Consider the following 24,032-nt stretch of genomic DNA (forward strand, 5'->3'; position numbering starts at 1 on the left):
TGCACTAAACCATCGATCAGGTGGTTTGTGTGTGACTCGTTATAAACATTTGTTTATATTTCTTCAAAATATTTTTATACTGCCTGTCATACCAATGATATTCGAGTGGGGAACGTCAACAGTATCCATGAGTGGAAGTAAGAGTAGGCCAAAAAAAAGCAGCAAAATAAAATAGTGATTTACAGTGATCCCCCGATCATTGCGAGGGTTCCGTTCCAGGACCCCTAGCAATGATCGGGTTTTCGCGAAGTAGCGCTGCGGAAGTAAAAACACCATCTGCGCATGCGCAGATGGTGTTTTTACTTCCGCCGCAGCAGCGAGGAGCCGAAGATTGGGGTTTCCCCGCCGCCCACGCAAACTCCTCGCTGCTGCCGCGCCCGCCGCTTGTCCGCCGCCTGCCTGCCTGCCCGCGCGCCCGCCCTTCGCCCGGCTACCCGCCGTTCGCTCGCTGCTCGCCCGGCCACCCGGGTTCGTTTGGCTTCGGGACATGCCGGCGGCGACGTTTTAAAACAGCCGCGCGGCTTCCCAACTGAGTCCCGAAGTCAAAGGCGAACTTCCGCGTTTGGCTTCGGGACTCAGTTGGGAAGCCGCGCGGCTGTTTTAAAACGTCGCCGCCGGCATGTCCCGAAGCCAAACGAACCCGGGTGGCCGGGCGAGCAGCGAGCGAACGGCGGGTGGCCGGGCGAAGGGCGGGCGAGCGGCGAACGGCGAGCAGCGAGCGAACGGCGGGTGGCCGGGCGAAGGGCGGGCGAGCGGCGAACGGCGGGCGAGCAGTGAGCGAACGGCGGGCGAGCAGTGAGCGAACGGCAGGTGGCCGGGCGAAGGGCAGGCGAGCGGCGAAGGGCGGGCGAGCAGCGAGCGAACGGCAGGTGGCCGGGCGAAGGGCGGGCGAAGGGTGGGCGAGCAGCGAGCGAACGGCGGGTGGCCGGGCGAAGGGCGGGCGAGCAACGAGCGAACGGTGGGTGGCCGGGCGAAGGGCGGGCGAGCAGCGAGCGAACGGTGGGTGGCCGGGCAAAGGGCGGGCGAGCAACGAGCGAACGGTGGGTGGCCGGGCGAAGGGCGGGCGAGCAGCGAGCGAACGGCGGGTGGCTGGGCGAAGGGCGGGCGAGCGAACGGCGGGCGAGTGGGTGCTGGGGGGGGCTTCTCGCCCTCCCGCCAGCAAGAGGAGACCCAGGGAAGCCGCCCAGCAGCTGATCTGCCCGGCGCCATCTACGCATGCGTGCCCATAGAAAAAAAGGGCGCACATGCGCAGATGGTGTTTGTACTTCCGGGTTGAAAAATCGCCATATAGCCGTTTCGCAATGATCGGGATCGCAATACCCGGGGGATCACTGTATATTTAATCAAAACAGGTACGAATGCACAATGTTGAATCCTCTGACAGTGCCATAGTGAAATGGAATATGCCACAGAGACTGAACATGTTTCAGGACATGTATAAAACTGAAACAAACAGGCACATGATAAGGAGAAAGCATTCCACAGCAATAAAGGGCGCTTCCTAGTTGACATAAAAAGAACATTTATTTATTTATTTATTGGATTTGTATGCCGCCCCTCTCCAGAGACTCAGGGTGGCTAACAGCAACAATAAAACAGTGTACAATAGTAATCTAATACTAAAACGATTAAAAAACCCATTAATATAAAAAATCAAACATACATACATACATACCATGCATAGAATTGTAAAGGCCTAGGGCAGGGGTCCCCAAACTTTTTACACAGGGGGCCAGTTCACTGTCCCTCAGACTGTTGGAGGGCCGGACTATAAAAAAAACTATGAACAAATCCCTATGCACACTGCACATACCTTATTTTAATGTAAAAAACAAAATGGGAACGTACTATTTGGGGGGGAAAGAAGTCTGAGATTCATATATGTTTATGTTTTGTTTTTAATTTTCTTTTGTTAACATCTGATTGGTTATACAAGGTTTTCTTGGTTTATAGAAAAATATATAAAAATATTTATAGAAAAATATATAAAGAAAGAAGAAAGCACTTTGGCATAATGGTTAAGTTAGAAATATAATTGGTGTTGTACTTTTAGAAGGAACATTAAGGAGGGAATTTAATTAAAAGAAAAGTATGTACCTGGATCACAACATTAGAAAAAAAAACTTGCAACTTTTTTGATGATTGATATTGGTTACTGACAAAATACTGCATTTTATTCAGGGAAAATTAGATGGTACATTGTATTGTTTGAATGTATGTTGAGAGAATTTTTTTTTTTAATTTACACCGCCCCCCCCAAAAAAAGTCCTTCCTTCCTCCACCCCTCAATTCATTTCATTCTTCCTTCCTTCCTTGTTCCCTCCATTTCTTCTTCTTTCCCTCCCTCCCTCCTTCCCTCCTTTCCACTTCTCTCTTCCCTCTCCCTTTTTTTCCTTCTGTCTCATTTGTTTTGTTTCCCTCTCCCTCGTTCTTTCCCTCCATCATTTTCTCATTTTTCTCTTTCTCTCTCTCACATTCCCTCCCCCTCTCACTTGTTTTCTCTCCCTCTCTCTCATGCTTTCCTTCTCTCTCTCTCCTTTTCTTCTCTCTTCCTTCCTCTCTTCTTTTTTTTTCTGCCCTGCAACGCGCCGCGAGCCAGTCGGCTGCAAGCAGAAGCTCCAAGACAGTGGCACCAATGTCGGGTCGCAGTACATTGCTGGCGCTGGGCCTGGGCACAGGGCTGGCACTGGCCCGCTGGCTGGGCCGGGACGGAGGTACCAGCCCCATGTCCAGCGCAGCGCCAGCAATGTACGTAACACATCAAGCCGCCGGCGCCGGTGCCTTGCAGCCAACCGCCCCACCGCCGCCTTACGGCTACTGCTTAGTGCCCCCCCCGCTCGACCCACATTTGGCGGCGCCACCTTCGCGGCTTGCCCTGCTGCCCCGCGCCCGCCAGAGCTGCCCAGTGCAGCCGAAGCCCGGGACGGAGTAGGCGGCGGTGGCTGCTTCAGGCCCGCCCCCAAGCTGAGCTTCCTTTGGCTTCCTTCGATGCAAAGCTGCAAAGCTCACCTGCCGCCTCGAAGGAAGCCAAAGGAAGCTCAGCTCAGCTCAACGAGGACCGGGTGTTGGTCCCTTGAAGCTGCAGCCGCCGCCGCCCACCAAGGAGATCCCTTCGCCCGAACGGAGGCGGCGGCAGCGAGCTCAAGGAACCAAGAGCCGGTCTTTCTCCGCGCTGAATTGTTGCAGCTTCTGAGGCCGCATCCGCCTCCAGGCGAAGGGATCTCCTCGGTGGGCGGCCTCGGTCCGAAAAGGACCGGCTGTTGGTCCCTTGGCGGAGGCAGAGGCGGCCTCAGAGGCTGCAACAATTCAGCACCGAGAAAGACCGGCTGTTGGTCCCTTGGCGGAGGCAGAGGCGGCCTCAGAGGCAATTGTTGCAGCCTCTGAGGCCGCCTCTGCCTCCGCCAAGGGGCCAACAGCCGGTCCTTTTCGGACCGAGGCCGCCCACCGAGGAGATCCCTTCGCCTGGAGGCGGATGCGGCCTCAGAAGCTGCAACAATTCAGCGCGGAGAAAGACCAGCTCTTGGTTCCTTGAGCTCGCCGCCGCCGCCTCCGTTCGTTTTTTTTGCACCGGTGAGGGAGAGAGAGAGCGGGAGAGTGCTGCTTTTTTGCTTCTTCGTTGCCCGCGGGGAGCCTGGAAGCCCTGCAAGAGCGTCTGGAGGGGGCAGTAAACAAGACCGGCGGTGGCGGGCTCAAGGGACCAAGACCCGGTCTTGTTTACTGCCCCCTCCAGACGCTCTTGCAGGGCTTCCAGGCTCCCCGCGGGCAGCGAAGAAGCAAAAAAGCAGCACTCTCCCGCTCTCTCTCTCCCTCTCTTTCTTGCGTTATTTCTCTCTCACACTCCCTTTCTATGTCTCCCTCTTTCTCTCTCTCTCTCTCTCTCTCCCTCTCCGCAGCAGACCCCCCACACGCCAAAAGTGCCCAAGCGCGCGCAAACCTCAACGGTGCAAAAAAAAAAAAAGCAAAAAAGCGGCACTGGAGGGACAAAGACGGTCTGCAGCTGAGCGTCTGGAGGAGGAGGAGGCGGAAAGCCAGGGGGCGGGGAGGAAAGCAATTGGCCAATTTCTTTCTCAGAGGAACTGTTGCTGCTCTGCCATAGGGTGCTTTCCTCCCCGCCCTCCTGGCTTTCCTCTTCCTTGCCGCCGCCAGACGCTCGGCAGCAGAGTGGAGATGACATTCGGAACTTAGTATATTATAGATGGTAAAATCTCGTGCGCTGCCACGGGCCGGGTAAATGACCTCAGCGGGCCGCATCCGGCCCGCGGGCCGTAGTTTGGGGACCGCTGGCCTAGGGGGAAAGAGGATCTCAGTTCCCCCATGCCTGACGGCAGAGGTGAGTTTTAAGTAGCTTACGAAAGGCAAGGGGGCAATCCTAATCTCTAGGGGGAGTTGGTTCCAGAGGGCCGGGGCCGCCACAGAGAAGGCTCTTCTCCTGGGTCCCGCCAAGCAACATTGTTTAGTTGACGGGACCCGGAGAAGATCCACTCTGTGGGACCTAACTGGTCGCTGGGATTCGTGCAGCAGAAGGCGGTCCCTGAGATAATCTGGTCCGGTGCCATGAAGGGATGTAGCTCAATTAGGAAGGTCTTCCCTCTGACTGAGAAGATTTAACTGTAAGAGTAGGCCTGTGTTGCTTTGGACAGCACATAAATAGAATGAGCTGATGTAGAAAATGATTTTCCTCAAAACCTTCTTGGCTACTTCAAAAATAGTGTTTTACAGTTTAAAAAAAGCATACAGAGAAAAATAACCTCCCTTTGAAGATTGCTTCCTAATTACAGGGAACCATGTTTAGTGACTGCCTCAGACAAGAACAATTCGCAAATAAAACTACAATTTTAAAAAATCATTCTTAAATTAAAGTCTGGTCAGCTTTAGGCAACAACCATTGGAAGGTTGGAATCAACTAATTAAGGTCACAGATGAGCTTGTTAACCTGCAGTTTAGCACTTTTCAGGAAAATGCTGTTATGTGGATAAAAGCAGATGAAGAAGAAATGTTGTTTAAATAATCTCTCTGTTCTGCCAGAGGGCAAAAAAAGAGGAAAAAAAATGGGTTGCCATAGAAGAGAATTTTATTGGAATAAAAAGCAGCAGCTAGTGATTTTTGCATTCTGTCCCTCTCTCTCTCTCTCCCTCTCTCTCTCTCCCTCTCTCTCTCTCCCTCCCTCTCTCTCTCTCCCCCCCTCTCTCTCCCTCTCTCTCTCTCTCCCCCTCTCTGTCTCTCTCTCCCTCTCTCTCTCCCCCTCTCTCTCTCCCTCTCTCTCTCCCCCTCTCTGTCTCTCTCTCCCTCTCTCTCTCCCTCCCTCTCTCTCTCCCCCTCTCTGTCTCTCTCTCCCCCTCTCTGTCTCTCTCTCCCTGTCTCTCTCCCTCTCTTTCTCTCTCTCCCCCTCTCTGTCTCTCTCTCCCCCTCTCTGTCTCTCTCTCCCCCTCTCCCCCTCTCTCTCTCCCCCTCTCTGTCTCTCTCTCCCCCTCTCTGTCTCTCTCTCCCTCTCTGTCTCTCTCTCCCTCTCTTTCTCTCTCTCCCCCTCTCTGTCTCTCTCTCCCCCTCTCTGTCTCTCTCTCCCTCTATCTCTCCCCCCCTCTCTCTCCCTCTCTCTCTCTCCCTCTCTCCCTCTCACACACACACACCACTCACTCACCTCACTTAATAATAATAATAATAATTTATTAGATTTGTATGCCGCCCCTCTCTGAAGACTTGGAGCGGCTTAGTGATCATTTCACTTAACGACTGAATGGTCAAAACCAATTGTACTCATTAAATGGCATCCACCCGTTTTTGCACGATTTAGCTTTAAGATATGAATTCCATTACAAAATCAGTATGATAAGGATTTTTTTTTCTGGACAGCTTGTAGATGATAGATAAATGATAGAGAAGGGGAGGAGAGAGAGAGAGATCAGCAGATGACTTTTAGAGGCTAACACAAAAAAAATGTTCTGGTAAAGTACTGCTTATTTGTACAACACTTGAAAACACAAGATCCCTGCTAGAAAACATTTGAAAAGTTACCTAATCTACAAGACTCTTGTCTTACTGCATTATTTTACATTCCTACTTATTTGCTTATTTGACTCCTATGACAATCATTAAGTGTTGTACCACATGGTTCTTGACAAATGTATCTTTTTCTTTTATGTACGCTGAGAGCATCTGCACCAAGACAAATTCCTTGTGTGTCCAATCACACTTGGCCAATAAAGAATTCTATTATTCTACTTTATTTCATGAAGTTATCTTATTTTCCTGCTGTCTGAACTAAAAACGGGACTTATTATTACCAAGCTTTAACTACTTCTTCAGGCTTCTCAAACAGAACATGTAGGTTAGGAATGCAGGTTACATCAGGAGGAAGGACAATTTCCTTTCTCAACATAAGGATAGGAAGTGTTATGCCTACTGTCTTCAACACTGGTGTTTCTCCCATATTATTTTTCTCCCTGCAGGACAATACTGGCAAGTGGTAGATGGTCCCACCTCCTCATTGACCGTTGAAACAGCTGATATTCCTTTAGGCTCCTATACCATGAATGTGGCAGTCTATCATTACCGGGGTCGTGAGAAATTCATCCCTATTGGTGGTACCTCCACTCAGTTCAGCATCACGGGTAAATATGAATGGACACAGCTGGGGACAGTGCTTGATAAATGCTCTGTAGCATAAGCCAGGCTGGGCGCAAGAACTGAGGCGAGGCAGTAGTAAAATCTATACATGAATGTTTATTAACAGAGGTAACTAGCTAATTGAAAACGAGGACAATGGGCCCGTTTGACAGCCGCTATTCATATCCGGCTGTCAAATGGGACAACCAATCACAAGTCTCTCCTGTTCCCGCTCCTAGATCAGTCCGAGGAAATACTGGAACACAATAAATCTAGGGATTATGTGACACTGTCTCCTGCTATCTTCATTTAGCCATCTGAAAGATATCCATGGGTTCTGTAATAGAAACATAGAAACATAGAAGACTGACGGCAGAAAAAGACCCCATGGTCCATCTAGTCTGCCCTTATACTATTTCCTGTATTTTATCTTACAATGGATATATGTTTATCCCAGGCATGTTTAAATTCAGTTACTGTGGATTTATCTATCATGTCTGCTGGAAGTTTGTTCCAAGGATCTACTACTCTTTCAGTAAAATAATATTTTCTCATGTTGCTTTTGATCTTTCCCCCAACTAACTTCAGATTGTGTCCCCTTGTTCTTGTGTTCACTTTCCTATTAAAAACACTTCCCTCCTGGACCTTATTTAACCCTTTGACATATTTAAATGTTTCAATCATGTCCCCCTTTTTCCTTCTGTCCTCCAGACTATACAGATTGAGTTCATGAAGTCTTTCCTGATACGTTTTATGCTTAAGACCGTCCACCATTGTGGTAACCCGTCTTTGGACCCGTTCATAATAAAAGCTAGAAAGGCTAGGATGCTTTGTACGCTAATCCCAGCTATCTTTTGATTAACAAAAAGAAACTACTGGCCTAATAACAAGACAGTTAATTGTGGAGTAACCAAATTGGATTCCTGAGAGGAATGGAGCAAATTTGTTTCAAAAAAGCTGCCGCATTGATGATGTTACCTTGTTTGATAGTGAAACATTTGCAAGAAAACAACCAAATTTGGGGCAGCCACAAGCTGCTCATTCTCTCCAAATTAGGTTTCCATGCCCGCTGTTGATTATCTGCTTTCTTTCCCAGACCAGATCCCGTTCCAAGTGAACATTGCGCAACTTCTTGACACCGATGGGACAGATAGTCGTTTTGTGCGAAACCGAGCCATCTCCTTTGCTGTGCAGCTCCATGACCCAAGTCAATACCTCCATGATGCCGACATCTCCTACTCCTGGGATTTTGGTGACCAGAGCGGGACACTGATTTCTCGATCTACCATGGTCACTCACACCTACCTTTCTGCCGGTACCTTCAACCCTCGCGTGGTGATTCAGGCTGCCATTCCTGTGGCTTCATGTGGAGGCAGTACTTCAGAGGTCCCATTCATCATGCCCACAACCCTCATGCCCCCCACTACTCCGAGTGGAACTACAGTTCAAGCTTCAAGTGTGTTTTCCACTATAAATAGCAATACTGGGGCAAGCACTGAAGAGGCTGTGACTTCTGGTAAGTACTCATCTGCTGAGCTGTTTTTAGCCAATATCCCATCTATGGTCAGATATTTTAAACTCAGAATTTCAAATTATCTACCAAGACTAAATGTTTATTTTATTTATTTATTTATTTATTTTTTTATTCATTCATTCATTCATTCATTTATTTAATTTATTTGTCAAACAATTATAGGGTGATAATTTGTACATATAAAACATTAGATAAGTAATGATAAAAAGTAGACAATAGGACAGGGACGGTAGGCACAATGGTGCGCTTATGCACCATTGTACTCAAAATGTACTGTTCAAATATAGCTAAGGAGCTGGCATAATTCATTTTGTGTCTGGAATGAATGTTCAGGTTCAGGGTAGAAGTGTTAAGAGCTTTTAATAGGAAGTGGAACAACAACATTGTCATACAGCAGTGGAAAGTCGAACAATGTTTTTCAACCTTTTCTAGAAAAAAATGGGATGTAAAGGGGTTCCCAGTCAATTAAGCTAAAAGACAATTGTCCATCTTTTCTAAACTTCAAAACCATGAAAGGCCTTTTTTTAATATGATGTAATCTCATCCTCATTTCACACCAGAAGATGAGTCCAAACAAGAATGTAGAAGTTGAGCAGATGCTTGTTTGTTTGTTTGTTTTGCTGCCTATCTCACTATCAAGGGCCTCTGGGCAGCTGATAATGTCCTACATAGAAGAATAAAACAATTAGAAGGTTGGTTTTCTTAAAAATAAGGTGGGCATTAACAGTTAAAATATTAACAACAAAGAGGATAAAAAGGACCTAGAGATAAATGGGAATGGATTCCTTAGAATCGTTTCCAAGGGCAGCTGAGATTTGGGGAAGCTTCTTAAAGTAAATAAGAAAACCTGGAAACAACAAATGTTCTTGAGGTGGAAAAAAATCAATTTTTATTCTGCTCCTAGATTTTTGTTTTCCAGATTTGGATAATTTCTCACTTTGATCACACTAAAACACTATGTAAGCATTTTCATAATGTGAATGTCAAGATCTTAAGCATTTATCTCAGGGATGTCCTACCCTGGCAACTTTAAGACCTGTGGACTTCAACTCCCAGAATTCCTCAGACAACCATGTTTAGCTGAAGTCCACAAGTCTTAAAGTTGAAAGCTTGGACACCCTGATCTATATTCTGGTTTTAAAATCTTGACTCCACAAAGGTGCTTCTGAATTTTTTTTTAAGAGTACCATATATATATTTTCCCAGGCAAAAACTATACTTGATACTCCATATTCTGGCTGGTACTCATATTCCTTCTTTGTCTTTGCTGACCTACCTGCATTGGATTCCCATGAGCTTTCATAAATTGCAGACTGATAGATCTTGAGAACATCCATTTGGGAAAGATTATTCCAGGTTCATGAAGCAATCCTATGGCCAAGCTTATTCCATCAACAACCGGCCTATGCTAAATTGAATGGGAAGATTTATATAAAATAATAAAGGGTTCACACCAACCCTTAATGGAACATGTTATAAATTATAGCAGAAGACTTGGGTCTTCTAGTTTGGCCCTTTAGTGGGTTGCAACAGTCCTATAGAAATTACGTTTAGTACCTTTCCTGCGTAAACTTCTCGTTCTGTTTCTTCTAACCCATCTATCTTTTGCATCTTTAGTCCCTGCTTCTGCGACTTCAGTCCTTTCCACTGTTCCGCCAGTAGTAACCGAAGAGGCAACATCTGTAGCCACAGTTCCTGCCGCCAACATCAGTGCTGGGCCTGAAGAAACAGATTTAGCAGCTGCTTCTGTGGAACCTGCAGTTGTTGCATCATCTGATGCAACTGGGGTGACTATTGCCATGTCTGCCTCTCCACCAAATCCCATGGCATCTACCACATCATCTGAATCTCTACCAGGCTCTGTGGCTCCGAATTCTTCATCCACAATAGAGAATGACCCAGGCACGCCAGATCCCATGGTTTTGTTACCCGTTGCATCTACAACTATCCTTTCAGGTATTCAACAGCACTTTTTATCACCGCTAGTGTCCCTGGAAGCAGGTAGGCCTGGCAAGAGATTCCTTGTGCCTCTGAGAATAGCCTGCTGTTTTGGGTTGTGCTTTCTACCTTTATCTGCATGTGAAGGGTAGAGTTCTAGAACAGAGAAAGAAGCCAAGAATGGAAAACTATTTGTAGCGAAAAGTATGATGGGTGAATTGTCTAAATCAATTGGGAGAACAATAGACCATCTGAAGCTTCTATAAAGTTTCTTCTGATTGATTGTGTTAGCAAAAACTTCAGAAGAGAAGGATTTAGGGGTAGAGATTTCTGACAGTCTCAAAATGGGTGAGCAGTGTGATCGGGCGGTAGGAAAAGCAAGTAGGATGCTTGGCTGCGTAGCTAGAGGTATAACAAGCAGGAAGAGGGAGATTTTGATCCCCATATAGAGCGCTGGTGAGACCACATTTGGAATACTGTGTTCAGTTCTGGAGACCTCACCTCCAAAAAGATATTGACAAAATTGAACGGGTCCAAAGACGGGCTACAAAAATGGTGGAAGGTCTTAAGCATAAAACGTATCAGGAAAGACTTAATGAACTCAATCTGTATAGTCTGGAGGACAGAAGGAAAAGGGGGGACATGATCAAAACATTTAAATATGTTAAAGGGTTAAATAAGGTTCAGGAGGGAAGTGTTTTTAATAGGAAGGTGAACACAAGAACAAGGGGACACAATCTGAAGTTAGTTGGGGGAAAGATCAAAAGCAACGTGAGAAAATATTATTTCACTGAAAGAGTAGTAGATCCTTGGAACAAACTTCCAGCAGACGTGGTTGGTAAATCCACAATAACTGAATTTAAACATGCCTGGGATAAACATATATCCATTGTAAGATAAAATGCAGGAAATAGTATAATGGCAGATTAGATGGACCATGAGGTCTTTTTCTGTCGTCAGTCTTCTATGTTTCTATGATTAATTATTGTTTATGATTGATTAAACTGTAATTTTAGGGCAGTTCTAAAGTAGAGATGAGGCCCACCACATATTGCTCAAAGTATTTCTTGCTGCTGGCCATGCTAGACAACGCTACTAAAAGTTGTGGTTCAGAAACATTTGAGGGACATGAGGTTTCCAACCTATACCCAGAAAACATATGCAATGGGAAGAAGGAATGACCTTGAGGGTCAAAAAGATGAGTCACTACCAAGACAATGATCAGATAAAATAAAATCGAATCCAGGCCAGAACTGTAATCCGAGAAAACATCTCAACAAGATAAAGGGAGGGAGGAGACAAACACTTTCAGACTTCCAAAATTCTGTTTCTATGAGCTTATAATAAAAGCAGTATTAGCGTACATGACTTTGCTCTCCTAGACTGGATTATTTTGAAAGGCTGATGTCATGATAGTGTTCCTTTTCTTGAATGTCCTACTACTGTGTTTCCCTATCTTATATTTTTTTGGACCCTGAAATAAGCGCTTGGCCTTATTGCCATGCACTCAAAAGCCCGATTGGGTTTATTATCAGGGGATGTCTTATTTTGGGGGAAACAGGGTACTGCCCTCCCTAAGTTGATCTCATCTAATTCTAGGACAGTTTCTTGAAACTGTAATGCCTCTGAAAGCATCAGGTTTTATGATGAATTGAGATGTTTCATCAGAATGGCAAAACCTATTGTAAAATAAGCACCACCACTTGCACATGTATCTGTGACTTCATGAATACACACACAGACAAAAGGGACAGAATTTATCAGGACAAATATTTCATGTTCATGTTTAAGATTGACTCAGCCTTCCATCCTTCCAAGGTGGGTAAAAGGAGGACCCAGATTGTTGGGGGCAAGAGGCTGACTACATAAACCGCTTAGAGAGGGCTGTAAAAGCACAGTGAAGCGGTATATAAGTCTAAATGCTACTGCTATGTTTCTCCCCCCCCCTTATGCATTAGCAACACTGACTTACTCTTTAAAAAAAAAAATTATTATTTTTTAATTAAAACAAAACAAGATACCAACATACATACCAACATATAACTAAATATAGGAGCTATTACTGCTCCGCTCATATCAGAAGTTTCCAGAGAAAAACCTTTGCAAATCATATCATACAATGAAACATATACTTATATTTCCTATTATTTACAGATTTTATTATTTATTTATTTATTTATTTATTAGGTTTTTATGCCGCCCTTCTCCTTAGACTCAGGGTGGCTTACAACATGTTAGCAATAGCACTTTTTAACAGAGCCAGCACATTGCCCCCACAATCTGTGTCCTCATTTTTAGCTATTTAGTTCTATATAATATTTTTAGTTATTTAATTATTCCTTAATCTCTTCAACCAATCATAGACCTTTATCCCAGACTTTGTAATATTCAGTTTCCTCTTGTCCCTTCAACACTGACTTATTCTAACCAGTTATTGTATTCCTGTGACTTATCCTAAACAGGGGTAGACAACTTAGTATTCTCTAGATGTTTACTTTCAATTGCTATCAGCCCTGGGCAAGAGCCAGTGACAAGGCTTGTCAGAAGTTGTGGCCCAAAACATCTGGAAAGCACGAGTTTATTCAATTTCTGAAGCAGTCCATTAAATTTATGGCTGTTCCTTTCAGCAAATATTATTTTTAAGATTTTAAGATTTTAAGATTTTTTAAGATTTAAGAATACTAATAAGCCTTTATCTATGAATATTGTAATATATTTCCAGTATTTCTTTCCCCAATAGATGCCTCTGAAGATACAACCTCCATCAATCCAGTGGGTTCGGTTATGCCTGCCACAGGAACAGACACAGGAAATGTGATCCAGCTCCTGGTGAAACGCCAGGCACCAACTGGATGCCTCCTCTATCGTTATGGAACCTTTGCCACTAATCTGGACATCATCCGTAAGTCTAGGGAATGATGGGTAATAGAAACCATTAAGCACCCACAGCAATTAGGCTAGAGGCTGTTGGGCATCATTAAGCAAGAAGGATGGACCTAAGCCAGGTTCACCTGGTGCACCAGTTGCGACCCTATTTGGACCGGGACTCCGTACTCACAGTCACTCATGCCCTCATCACCTCGAGGTTCGACTACTGTAACACTCTCTACATGGGGCTACCTTTGAAAAGTGTTCGGAAACTTCAGATCGTGCAGAATTCAGCTGCGGGAGCAATCATGGGCTTTCCCAAATATGCCCATGTTACTCCAACACTCCACAGTCTGCATTGGTTGCCGATCAATTTCCGGTCACAATTCAAAGTGTTGGTCTTGACCTATAAAGCCCTTCATGGCATCGGACCAGAATATCTCCGGGACCGCCTTCTGCCGCACGAATCCCAGCGACCGATTAGGTCCCACAGAGTTGGCCTTCTCCGGATCCCGTCGACTAAACAATGTCGTTTGGTGGGTCCCAGGGGAAGAGCCTTCTCTGTGGCGGCCCCGACCCTCTGGAACCAGCTCCCCCTTGAGATTAGAACTGCCCCCACCCTACTTGCCTTTCCCAAACTCCTTAAAACCCACCTCTGCCATCAGGCATGGGGGAATTGAAATATCTTCCCCAGGCCTATACTGTTTATGTATGGTATGTTGTGTGCATGTTTTTTAAATTATGGGACTTTAGCTTTCTAATTATTGAATTTGTATTATATATTGTTTTCTGTTGCTGTTGTGAGCCACCCCGAGTCTACGGAGAGGGCCGGCATACAAATTTAATAAATAAATAAATAAAATAAATAAATAAATAAGCCCCACGTAGAGCCATCTATCTTTAGAAGATGACAGAATAACGTAATCACCATAAGGCAGTCTACCCCAATCCAATCTTTGCCACATATTAAGTTCAAAGCTAGTAAAGAATTGTGGTCAGAGCACATTTAGAAGGTAAGAATAATGTGATATGTCTGGGGTGAAAAATTAGAAGAGGTGTTCTCTGAAGATTAAAATACCCATTCCAAACTCTATTTTTAAAATCTAAAAGCAGGTCAATTTTGTGCCATCTTTTGTGTTTTCCGAGCTTGGTTGTTTGCTTGTGCACTGCTGATGTTACTTTGCTGGGTAATAAAACATCCGCAAGCAAATAATCAAGTTCAGGGAGTACCAAGGACTCCAGAGTTCAATCCTGAGCTACCAATAATCTCTTCTATGGGAACCATGTCCTTATTACCTGAAAAACTAACATTTTCATCCAATTAACTTTGGTTTAAAAGGCCTGTACATACAGGAATGATTCACAGGATGAGGGAGATACAGGACACCTATGCTGCATAAACATTTCTGTGTTCTCTTTTATTGCAGAGGGCATAGAGAGTGTGGAAATTGTGCAGGTAGTTCCACTGACGCCCATTATTGCTGAGAATGCAGTAGATCTCACTGTGACCTGCCAGGGAAGGTAGGTTTCATAGCTGGAAGTAATGGCTCTGGTAGATTCCCGGCTTCTTAAAGTGGTGGTTGAAGCATGTGATTATAAAGAAAAGATATTGGACATCGAGCGACAGGAGCTGTGAAACAAGCCCCTCTCATAATGGTGGGTGGTGGGAAAGGTTTTTTTTTGTATAAAGTTTTTTCCCCTTCACATTAAAAACATACATAACACCACATATACCTTCAATACTGAGCCATATACATATATTATCTCTTATAAACAGTAATACAATAATCTAAATTACATTCCAAATTTTAATTTTCGTTATTCAGGCTGTCCCAATATTTGTTTTTTCCCCATTCCCCTCTTTCTATCTCGGGAGGCTATTATTCCACCTCTGCTACCTACCTTCTTACACCTTCTCTCCCCTTACTACTACTTTCTCTCTACTTCCTCCTTCCTCCTCCTCCTCCCCCCCTACTTTCTCTCTCCCTCTTTCCTACTTCCTTCTACACCGTCTAAATCCTTCCCTAAGTGAATAATTCTATTCTATTAAATGACAAACTGAGAAAATTTTACCCTTTTAACTCAATTTTTCCCTGTATAATCATAATCCTAAATCCTTATTTCCAGATCCATTCTATTATATATTTACTTTGGGTATATGTCATTTATCGAATGCTTCCTCTTTTATCTATATTTGTCATCTGGGTTACATTAATCATATTTCTCATTTTCTTTCATCCCATTCGTATTAAATGAAATAATAACATTTTAATCTAAATTCTTTTTCAAACCATTCATAAGATTTCACCCAATCCTCCTTGTCTTTAATTTTCGTTGTTAATCTATTCATTTCCACACAGTCCATTATCTTCTTAAGTACTTCCCACTCAGTTGGTATTCTATTTGATTTCCAGTTTTTAGCCTACGCTATTCTAGCAGCTGTTACTATATATACAATTAGCTATGTTTAACATAGAAACATAGAAGTCTGACGGCAGAAAAAGACCTCATGGTCCATCTAGTCTGCCCTTATACTATTTTCTGTATTTTATCTTAGGATGGATATATGTTTATCCCAGGCATGTTTAAATTCAGTTACTGTGGATTTATCTACCACGTCTGCTGGAAGTTTGTTCCAAGGATCTACTACTCTTTCAGTGAAATAATATTTCCTCACGTTGCTTTTGATCTTTCCCCCAACTAACTTCAGATTGTGTCCCCTTGTTCTTGTGTTCACTTTCCTATTAAAAACACTTCCCTCCTGGACCTTATTTAACCCTTTAACACATTTAAATGTTTCGATCATGTCCCCCCTTTTCCTTCTGTCCTGCAGACTATACAGATGTCTTCTATAATAAAGAAGACAGTTTCTTCTTTATTAAATATCTACGGCAATATGCCCAGTAAAAAAAGATTGGTATGCCGCCCCTCTCTGAGTCCTCGGAGAGGGGCGACATACAAATCCAATAAACCAGCCAACCAACCAACCAACCAACCAACCAACCAACCAACCAACCAACCAACCAATCTGGTTTAAATTCAATACTTTGTTTCAAAATCTTCTCAATCCATATTTGGATGTCTGTCCAATATTTCTTGGCTTCTGTGCATGTCCACCAAATATGATAAAAAGAGCCAGGTGTCTGGTTTCATTTCCAAGATTTCATTGATTTATTTGTAAACATTTTTGCTATCCTCTCTGGGGACGTGTGCCATCCATAAAACATCTTATACATATTTTCTTTATATGCTGTTGTCATCGTCATGTTATAGTTCCTTGTGGGAAAGATTATTTGAATAGCAATATTTGAATAGCATCGTCGTCATGTGGAAATCTTGCCAAGGGAGTGTATGATTCTGGGACGCAGTCGTTTGGCGGGTCCCAGGGGAAGAGCCTTCTCTGTGGCGGCCCCGACTCTCTGGAACCACCTCCCCCCGGAGATTAGAACTGCCCCCACCCTCCTTGCCTTCTGTAAACTCCTTAAAACCCACCTTTGCCGCCAGGCATGGGGGAATTGAGATATCTCCCCCGGGCCTATACAATTCATGTATGGTATGTTTGTATGTATGTTTGATTAATAATGGGGTTTTTAAAATGTTTTTTAATTATTAGATTTGTTATGAATTGTTCTATTGCTGTTGTGAGCCGCCCCGAGTCTACAGAGAGGGGCAGCATACAAATCTAATAAATTAAATAAATAAATAAATAAAGGGAACTGGCCTTTTTTGATGGATAGACTAATCAATAGCCTTTTTTCGCTTGTAGCCTCCCCCAAGAAGTCTGCACCACCGTTTCAGATCCTGATTGTGTGATAGTCCAGGAGAGTGTGTGCAACCCTGTTCAGCCAAGCCCAGACTGTCAGCTTGTTTTGCGCCAGGCCTTCAACCAATCTGGCCTCTACTGTGTCAACATCACACTGGCTGATGCCAACACCTTGGCTGTTGCCAGCACCCAAGTCAACATTCAGAGTAAGCCCCTCTATGCTATGGTGACCTAAGTCTTCTGTTTATCTTTATGTTACATAGAAACATAGAAGATTGACGGCAGAAAAAGACCTCCTTGTCCATCTATTCTGTCCTTATACTATTTCTTGTATTTTACCTTAGGATGGATCTATGTTTATCCCAGGCATGTTTAAATTCAGTTACTGTGGATTTACCAACCACGTCTGCTGGAAGTTTGTTACAAGCATCTACTACTCTTTCAGTAAAATAATATTTTCTCACGTTACTTCTAATCTTTCCTCCAACTAATGTTATTGGCAGTTTTATTGCAATCTCTCCTTCTAGTATGGTGACAACCAAAGGCCAAAAGTAATAGTTGGGTTTATACATCTAAGCCATAGTTAACAACTACAGTGGCTAAGTTGACATATATCTAAGCTAAAAACAAATACATTGTGTTATGGTTTAACACAATGTATTTTCTTCTTGTTTTTTTGCTCTTTGTGAAGTATGATAAAACTTGAAGTAGAGCTACTCACAATAAAGCTGGTTTATTTTTTCCATTAGAAATATAGGTCTACAGCAGGGGTCCCCAAACTTGGCAACTTTAAGACTTCTGAACTTCAACTCCCAGAATTCTCCAGCCAGCAAAGCTGGCTGGAGAATTCTGAGAGTTGAAGTCCACAAGTCTTAAAGTTGCTAAGTTTGAAGACCTCTTGTCTACAGGAATGGTTTGTCCCATATTTCTAAAGGAACAGCCCACAATCCTTATTACAAACCTCACTAAGTATCAATTCCTCTGTTTCTTACAGCAAAAAGAAATCAAGCTTCAGCCCAAATTACATTTGTAGTTGGAGTGCTGTTGGTTATTGCTGCCATGGGAGCTGCTATCTATACCTACCGGTGAGTCTACTTCCATTCATATTTGGGTTATTCATCATTTGCCAGGAGTGAATATACTATGTATATACACTGCTGAAAAAAATTAAGGGAACACTTAAACAACACAATATAAGTCCAGGTAAATCAAACTTCTGTGAAATCAAACTGTCCACTTAGGAAACAACACTGATTGACAATCAATTCCACATGCTGTTGTGCACATTCAGCTTTGTACAGAACAAAGTATTCAATGAGAATATTCCATTCATTCAGATCTAGGGTGTGTTCTTTGAGTGTCCCCTTTATTTTTTTGAGCAATATATTATATACTAACTTAGGAGATTCAATAGCTACTAATATGTAACTGAAGATAGGACAGTCTGACATTTCCCAACCAAGCGGGTGAAATCCTGGGCTAATGTTCATATTCTGCTTTGGCTAGGAGATGATGCAAGGGGATCTGTGCTTTTGCTGCTCACCAAATCAAGTCCTTATGGATCTGGGATGGATCTGAAATAGCAAGGTGATTAATCTTTGGAGCATGTTAAGTTACTGCATCAGAACAGAGAAAAGAGTATCTGGCTGGACGTTGACCGATAGTGACTCTCCAAGATTGCAAGCAAAGGTTTGCCCTGTAGTTACAATCCTTGACCTAGGCATGCCACAGATGCGTTCTGCTCTAACTACAGACTTCCTTCCCTCCATTACATTTTGCATTACGTACTTCGACATTTAGGGCGACAACAGCAGAGTTGGAGCAACTTTACTGCGGTAAAATTTATTTATTTATTTATTTGTCAAACATGCATAGGATAACAGCAGTTTGTATAAACATAAGTAAGAAGTAACAATAAAAGAGGGCAATAGCACAGTAAGACAGGGATGGTAGGCACAGCGGTACACTTATGCGCGCCCCTTACAGACCTCTTAGAAACAAGGAGAGGTCGATTGTAAACAATCTAAGGTTAAAGTTTTTGGGGTTTGGGGAAGAAACCAGAGTCAGGTAGTGAATTCCATGCATTGATCACTCTATTGCTGAAGTCGTATTTTCTGCAGTTGAGTTTGGAGGGGTTTACATTTAGCTTGAATCGATTACATGCTCGTGTATTGCTGCGGTTGAAGGTGAAGTAGTCATTAACAGGAAGGACATTTTGGTATATGATTTTATGAACTACATTTAGATCACATCAGAAGCAACATAGTTGTAAATTATCTAATCCCAGTATTTCAAGTCAAGGTATTTTGTTGCGAGTGGAGGAGTAAAGGACTCTTCTTGTGAAATATTTCTGGACTCTCTCAATTGTATTAATGTCTGATATGCAATGCGGGTTCCAAAGTGAGCTGTATTCCAGAATTGGTCTAACAAATGTTTTGTAAGCTCTGATTAGCAGTGTAATATTGCCTGAGAAGAAGCTACGTAAAATTAGATTAACAACTCTTAGTGCTTTTTTGGCAATGTTGTTACAGTGGGCTCTAGTACTTAAGTCATTGGATATGAGTACTCGAAGGTCTTTGACAGAGTGAGGATCATCTATAGGTTTGTTTCCTCCAAGTTTGTATTTTGTATTCTGATTCTTTTTGCCAATGTGTAAGACAGAGCATTTGTTGGTAGAGATTTGAAGTTGCCAGTTGTTTGACCATTCTGCTACATGGTCAAGATCTTTTTGAATGATAGCAGCATTGTCGGTGGTATTAAACAGTTTATCATCACCAAAGTGAACACAGTTGCTTATAACATGATCACAAAGATCGTTTATATAGACTATGAAGAGTGTTGGTCCTAGAACACTGCCTTGAGGGGTACCACTATTGACAGGAGCAGGATTTGATATGTCACTTCCTATTCTGACCACTTGTTGTCTGTTAGACAGGAACATGGTTATACAATCATGTAGTGATCGAGAGATGCCACAGGATTTTAGTTTCAGAAGTAGTTTGTCGTGTACTACTGAATCAAAGGCTTTACAAAAGTCTATGTAAATTAGGTCTATTGTTTTACCCTAATCAAGTTGAGTGGTCCATATGTTTTTGCAGTGTAAGAGTTGTAGATTACAGGATAATTTTTCCTGAAACCAAATGTTGGAGAGTATGTTATTAGTTTATAAGTGGAGTGTAATGGATTGGTTTAATATTGATCCCATGACTTTGCAAGTGACGCAACCTAAAGAGATTGTTCTGTAGTTTTCAACGTTACATGCATCTCCTTTTTTGAAGATAGGGATGACTGTGGCTAATGACCATAGGTTGGGTAAGGAGCTAATCCTGAAGGATTTATTTAAAATTATGCTCAGAGGTTCAGCCAAGATTGAGGAGAGGTTTTTGAAGGAGTATGCACATAATCCATCAGGTCCAATAGATAGAGATGGTTTTAGGTTGCGTAATGCCTTTTTAACATTATCTTCTGTAAAATCGATTTGTGTTAGATTGTTGAAGTTGATTGTGGTAATATTGTAAATAAATAAAGTAATATTGGGCATGAGCCATTGCTGTTTACAAAGACTGAGCTGAAGAATGTGTTAAAGAGGTTGGCTTTAAATGTTTCATCATTATAGTCTTTACCATTCAGTCCTTTAACGGGTGGGATGGATCTTGAGTCTTTGAGTTGGTTGTTCACACAGTTATAGCAGCCACGTGTGGACTTTGTATATAGAAGGTTTATTTTTTGATTGATCTGATAATTGGTACATTCAGTCTTTATTTGGTGACACAGATTTTTGTAGCGGTTTTTAAAGTTTGCAACATAGCTTATTTTTTCGCCAAAGAGATCTTTTTTTGGATTGGAGCTTCCTTATTTTTATGGGTAAGTTATTTTTCTTGGTTTTGGTAATTATTAGTGGTACATATAATTTAGTGATTCTTTGGATTTCAAGCAAAAATATGTTGTAGCATTCTTCAGCAGTATTACAGCCAGAGAACAGTGTATGCCAATCAAGAGATGAGAGGTCAGCCTCTATGATATCATAGTTGGCATTTTTAAAGTTGTAATTATTTATCCCATCATTAAAGTGGTTTCTGTAAGGAGACAAAAGTCAATTATGCTATGGTCACTGTTGAAAAAGGGTTCTTTTATTTGTAGTCTGTAAATTGAGTGTAAACCGTTGCAGAAGATGAGATCAAGACAATTGTTGTGTATTGTCTCTAACTAGTTGATCTAGCCCTAGACTGTAATAGCGTTGTAAAGGGTTGAATGTACGGGTTCAGTTGTACATTCGTTTAGGATCCAGTTTATATGTGGTAAGTTTAGGTCACCAAGAAATGTAAGAGGATGTGGGTAGGAGGCTGCCCATATTGGTATGAGGTTAGCTTGTTCGCATGTGTGATGTCGTAATCAGGGACTCTATAACATAGTAAGAAATGAAGTGTGGTATTTAAGGTCAGTTCACAGATGATAGTTTCTGGAAGATCAAGTTTGTATTTAACTTGCACCTTTTTTAGGTTCAGTGATTTCTTATAGAAGATTGCAACTTCACTTCCTCTACGGGTTTCACAATCAGATCGGTAAACATGATAGTCTCTTACTATGATAATGGAGTGGGGAAGGGATGCGTTTAGCCATGTTTCGCAGATAACAGTGTCGAATTTAGCAGTTTTTAGTAAGAGAAGGAGTTCAGGTATTTTGTTAATGATGCTTCTTGAATTCATTTGTTTGCATTTAAGATTACCAGTGATTGATAGTGAGAAAGTAAAGGGCATGCATACCTAGTTTTGGTTTATGGGGGGTTGGTTTTGGTTGAAGTTGGATTGGAAGTTAGGATGGGTTTGGGGATGGTGGTTTGAAGGTTGGGTGGTAATTGCGGGTGTTAGTTTTGAGGCAGACAGCATGGTAGTCGATGTACAGATTAGTTTATCCTTAGTCTTGACATTTTTTGAGATCTGCTCGGAGTTTGAGGATTGGATAGGTCAGACCTATCCATACTAATCAGAGTAACAAGGGCAATTTGCCTAAAGACATAACAAAGGAGTTAATTTGATCTGTGAAGCTTCTACACAAGAAATATTCCTCCCCAGAATTTCATTAATCGCTCTCATTGGCTGTCTTGGTTTTTTTTCAGGGCTTCTTATCGTTTCTTGAAATTTGTTCCTTAGGCCTTCTCTGTACAATTCCAATTATAAACTAACCACTCCGAATGGCCCAGTCCATCTTGTCCTATTGTTTATAGCAGGCATTTTGCAAAATCCACCTGGTGGAGGTCTTTATCCTTCACAGGGCCGTTGAACAGCAGAAGACTAAATCTTTACAGGTTCAGCTCTTCTCCTTTGCCAGACAAAGAATGTTAAAGAGTTTTTATTCAAAAGAGCAAGCAGATAAGGAACATGGAGATGATTTGGGTGCTCTCAAACATCAATGCGCTCAAGATTGTTACTAATGTCTTTCTTGGTTACAGGCGTTTGAGACACACCCGTCTACGGGCCATGATGTCTACTGGCACTTCTCCAAGGAGCTGGTTTCCTGACCGCACAGCTGTACGCCTCTTCCTTGGCCAGGCGTTTGGCCGGAGGGCCAGTGGAGAAAGCAGCCCCTTGCTCAGTGGCAACGTCATCTAAACGGAAGTCAACAAGCTTTGAAAACTAAAAACTGAACGCGTTGAGCCCTTACTCAGAAAGGAAATCATGCCCCTTATATTTCCCTTAAGTTGATGCTCTTCTGATGCCAGCTGAGTAAACCCTCAGCCACTTAGAGGTGCCATCTCAGTGCCTGCCTGGGTGGGTGGGTAGGTAGATACAGACAGCACCGAAGGAAGCGTAGTGGTTTTTAGAGTGCTACAATTGCATTCAGCCTGTGCCATGCTGGTCCTAGGGCAGTGGTGGTGAACCTTTTTTCCCTCGGGTGCCAAAAAACTGTGTGCATGCACTATTGTTCATGCACGAGTGCCCACACCCATAATTCAATGCCTGGGGAGGGCGGAAACAGCTTCCTCCACCCCCAGGGGACCTCTGGAGACTGGAGACGGCCTGTTTCCCAACTTCTGGTGGGCCCATTAGGCTTGTGTTTCCCCCTCCCCAGGCTCCAAAGGCTGCCCTGGAGTCGGGGGGGGGGGCAGAGTAAAAGCCCTTCCCCATCCCCCTGGAGGCTCTCTGGAAGCCAAAAACCCACTCCCAGAGCCTCTGTGTGAGCCAAAAATCAGCTGGCTGGCACATACATGCCCAATGGAGCTGAGCTAGGGCAATGGCTCGCAAGCCAGAAGATATGGCTCCGGGTGCCAGCTGTGGTGCCCGTGTTATAGGTTCCCCATCACTGTCCTAGGGAGTCAAGACAATTGTTCATTTGGCCTTCTGACATACTTTGTGGTGTAAAGGAGAAAATCAGCATTGTAGTTTTGGGACTGTTAGTTTATGAATTAATGTCCTACAGCTAGCCAGGTATTCTAAGAAATAACAAGAGGGTTAACCATGTTCATCAGTTACTGGCCATGTTCTTAAACAGCCCCTCAAAAATGGGGCTGCATTAAAACTCTGAGTCCGTTTTATTTTCTGTGCCCCATAACTAGAAAGATAGATGAGAGAATAATATCATCTCTATCTTGTCTACAGCGCCGTGATCACCAATCAGCCACTGCAGACTTTTTTATTTTCTAAAAAAAAAGGAAAAAAAGGAACCAGCAGCACAAAGTGACAGCACTCAGATGAAATGATTGACATCTGTTTCTAAGACATCCTTAGTAGCATCTTGCTGTTATGCATAAGCATTTCCCAGGCACATTAAGTTTAACCCATGTGATACAAACCCAGAAAGAACAACAAGATGCAGGCTGGTATCATTTAAGCCAATGGAGCATCTCTGTATTTTTTTTACATTTTTGTCTGTCCATGTTTTCCTTAAAAAACCCCACAGTATTTCCTTTATACACCTTGAACAAATATATCAAAAGTTTGATGGACTACTTCTCAGTGTGATGTTTGTCTATGCAAAGTGAGCCACTTGGGTGGGGAAGAGCACTTGGATTGTGACATCCCATTTGCTAAGTGAAGGACAATCTAGGATCTGGTTCTAGAAACTGGTCAGTACCAGCAGGTCACCTTGTAAGGGAATGGATTTCCAGCTGTCTTGTTTGTTACTGCATTGTGAGCAAGATAACCGCTCAAACTGGATACTGGTGGCTCCAAGGGACCGAAAGGGAAGGAGAAACAAGACACAAAAAGCTCTTGGGCAATTCTGGAGGTGGAAATGGGAACGAGAGTGGATGCATTTCACCCTAAGAAATTCTGTAAAAGTGTCTTTTGAAAAGTACCAAGAACAGGAGAAAGGACAGGTTGATATAAA

At 43.1% G+C, this 24,032-nt stretch overlaps 1 protein-coding gene across 1 annotated transcript in view; it reads left to right on the forward strand.

Annotated features, from left to right (window-relative positions):
* PMEL (premelanosome protein) overlaps positions 1–23,649 on the forward strand; it is a 37,433-nt gene extending 13,784 nt beyond the window's left edge. Inside the window, exons 5-12 of the mRNA XM_070740392.1 lie at positions 6,447–6,608; positions 7,700–8,119; positions 9,755–10,093; positions 12,816–12,977; positions 14,371–14,464; positions 16,710–16,912; positions 17,701–17,791; positions 22,156–23,649. Coding sequence (XP_070596493.1) covers positions 6,447–6,608; positions 7,700–8,119; positions 9,755–10,093; positions 12,816–12,977; positions 14,371–14,464; positions 16,710–16,912; positions 17,701–17,791; positions 22,156–22,315 — 1,631 coding nt within the window. The 3' untranslated portion in view covers positions 22,316–23,649. The remainder of the gene's footprint in view (positions 1–6,446; positions 6,609–7,699; positions 8,120–9,754; positions 10,094–12,815; positions 12,978–14,370; positions 14,465–16,709; positions 16,913–17,700; positions 17,792–22,155) is intronic.
* Positions 23,650–24,032: the final 383 nt, after the last annotated feature.

The sequence above is a fragment of the Erythrolamprus reginae genome, chromosome 2 (assembly GCF_031021105.1).
Source record: "Erythrolamprus reginae isolate rEryReg1 chromosome 2, rEryReg1.hap1, whole genome shotgun sequence".
Classification (NCBI taxonomy): domain Eukaryota; kingdom Metazoa; phylum Chordata; class Lepidosauria; order Squamata; family Dipsadidae; genus Erythrolamprus; species Erythrolamprus reginae.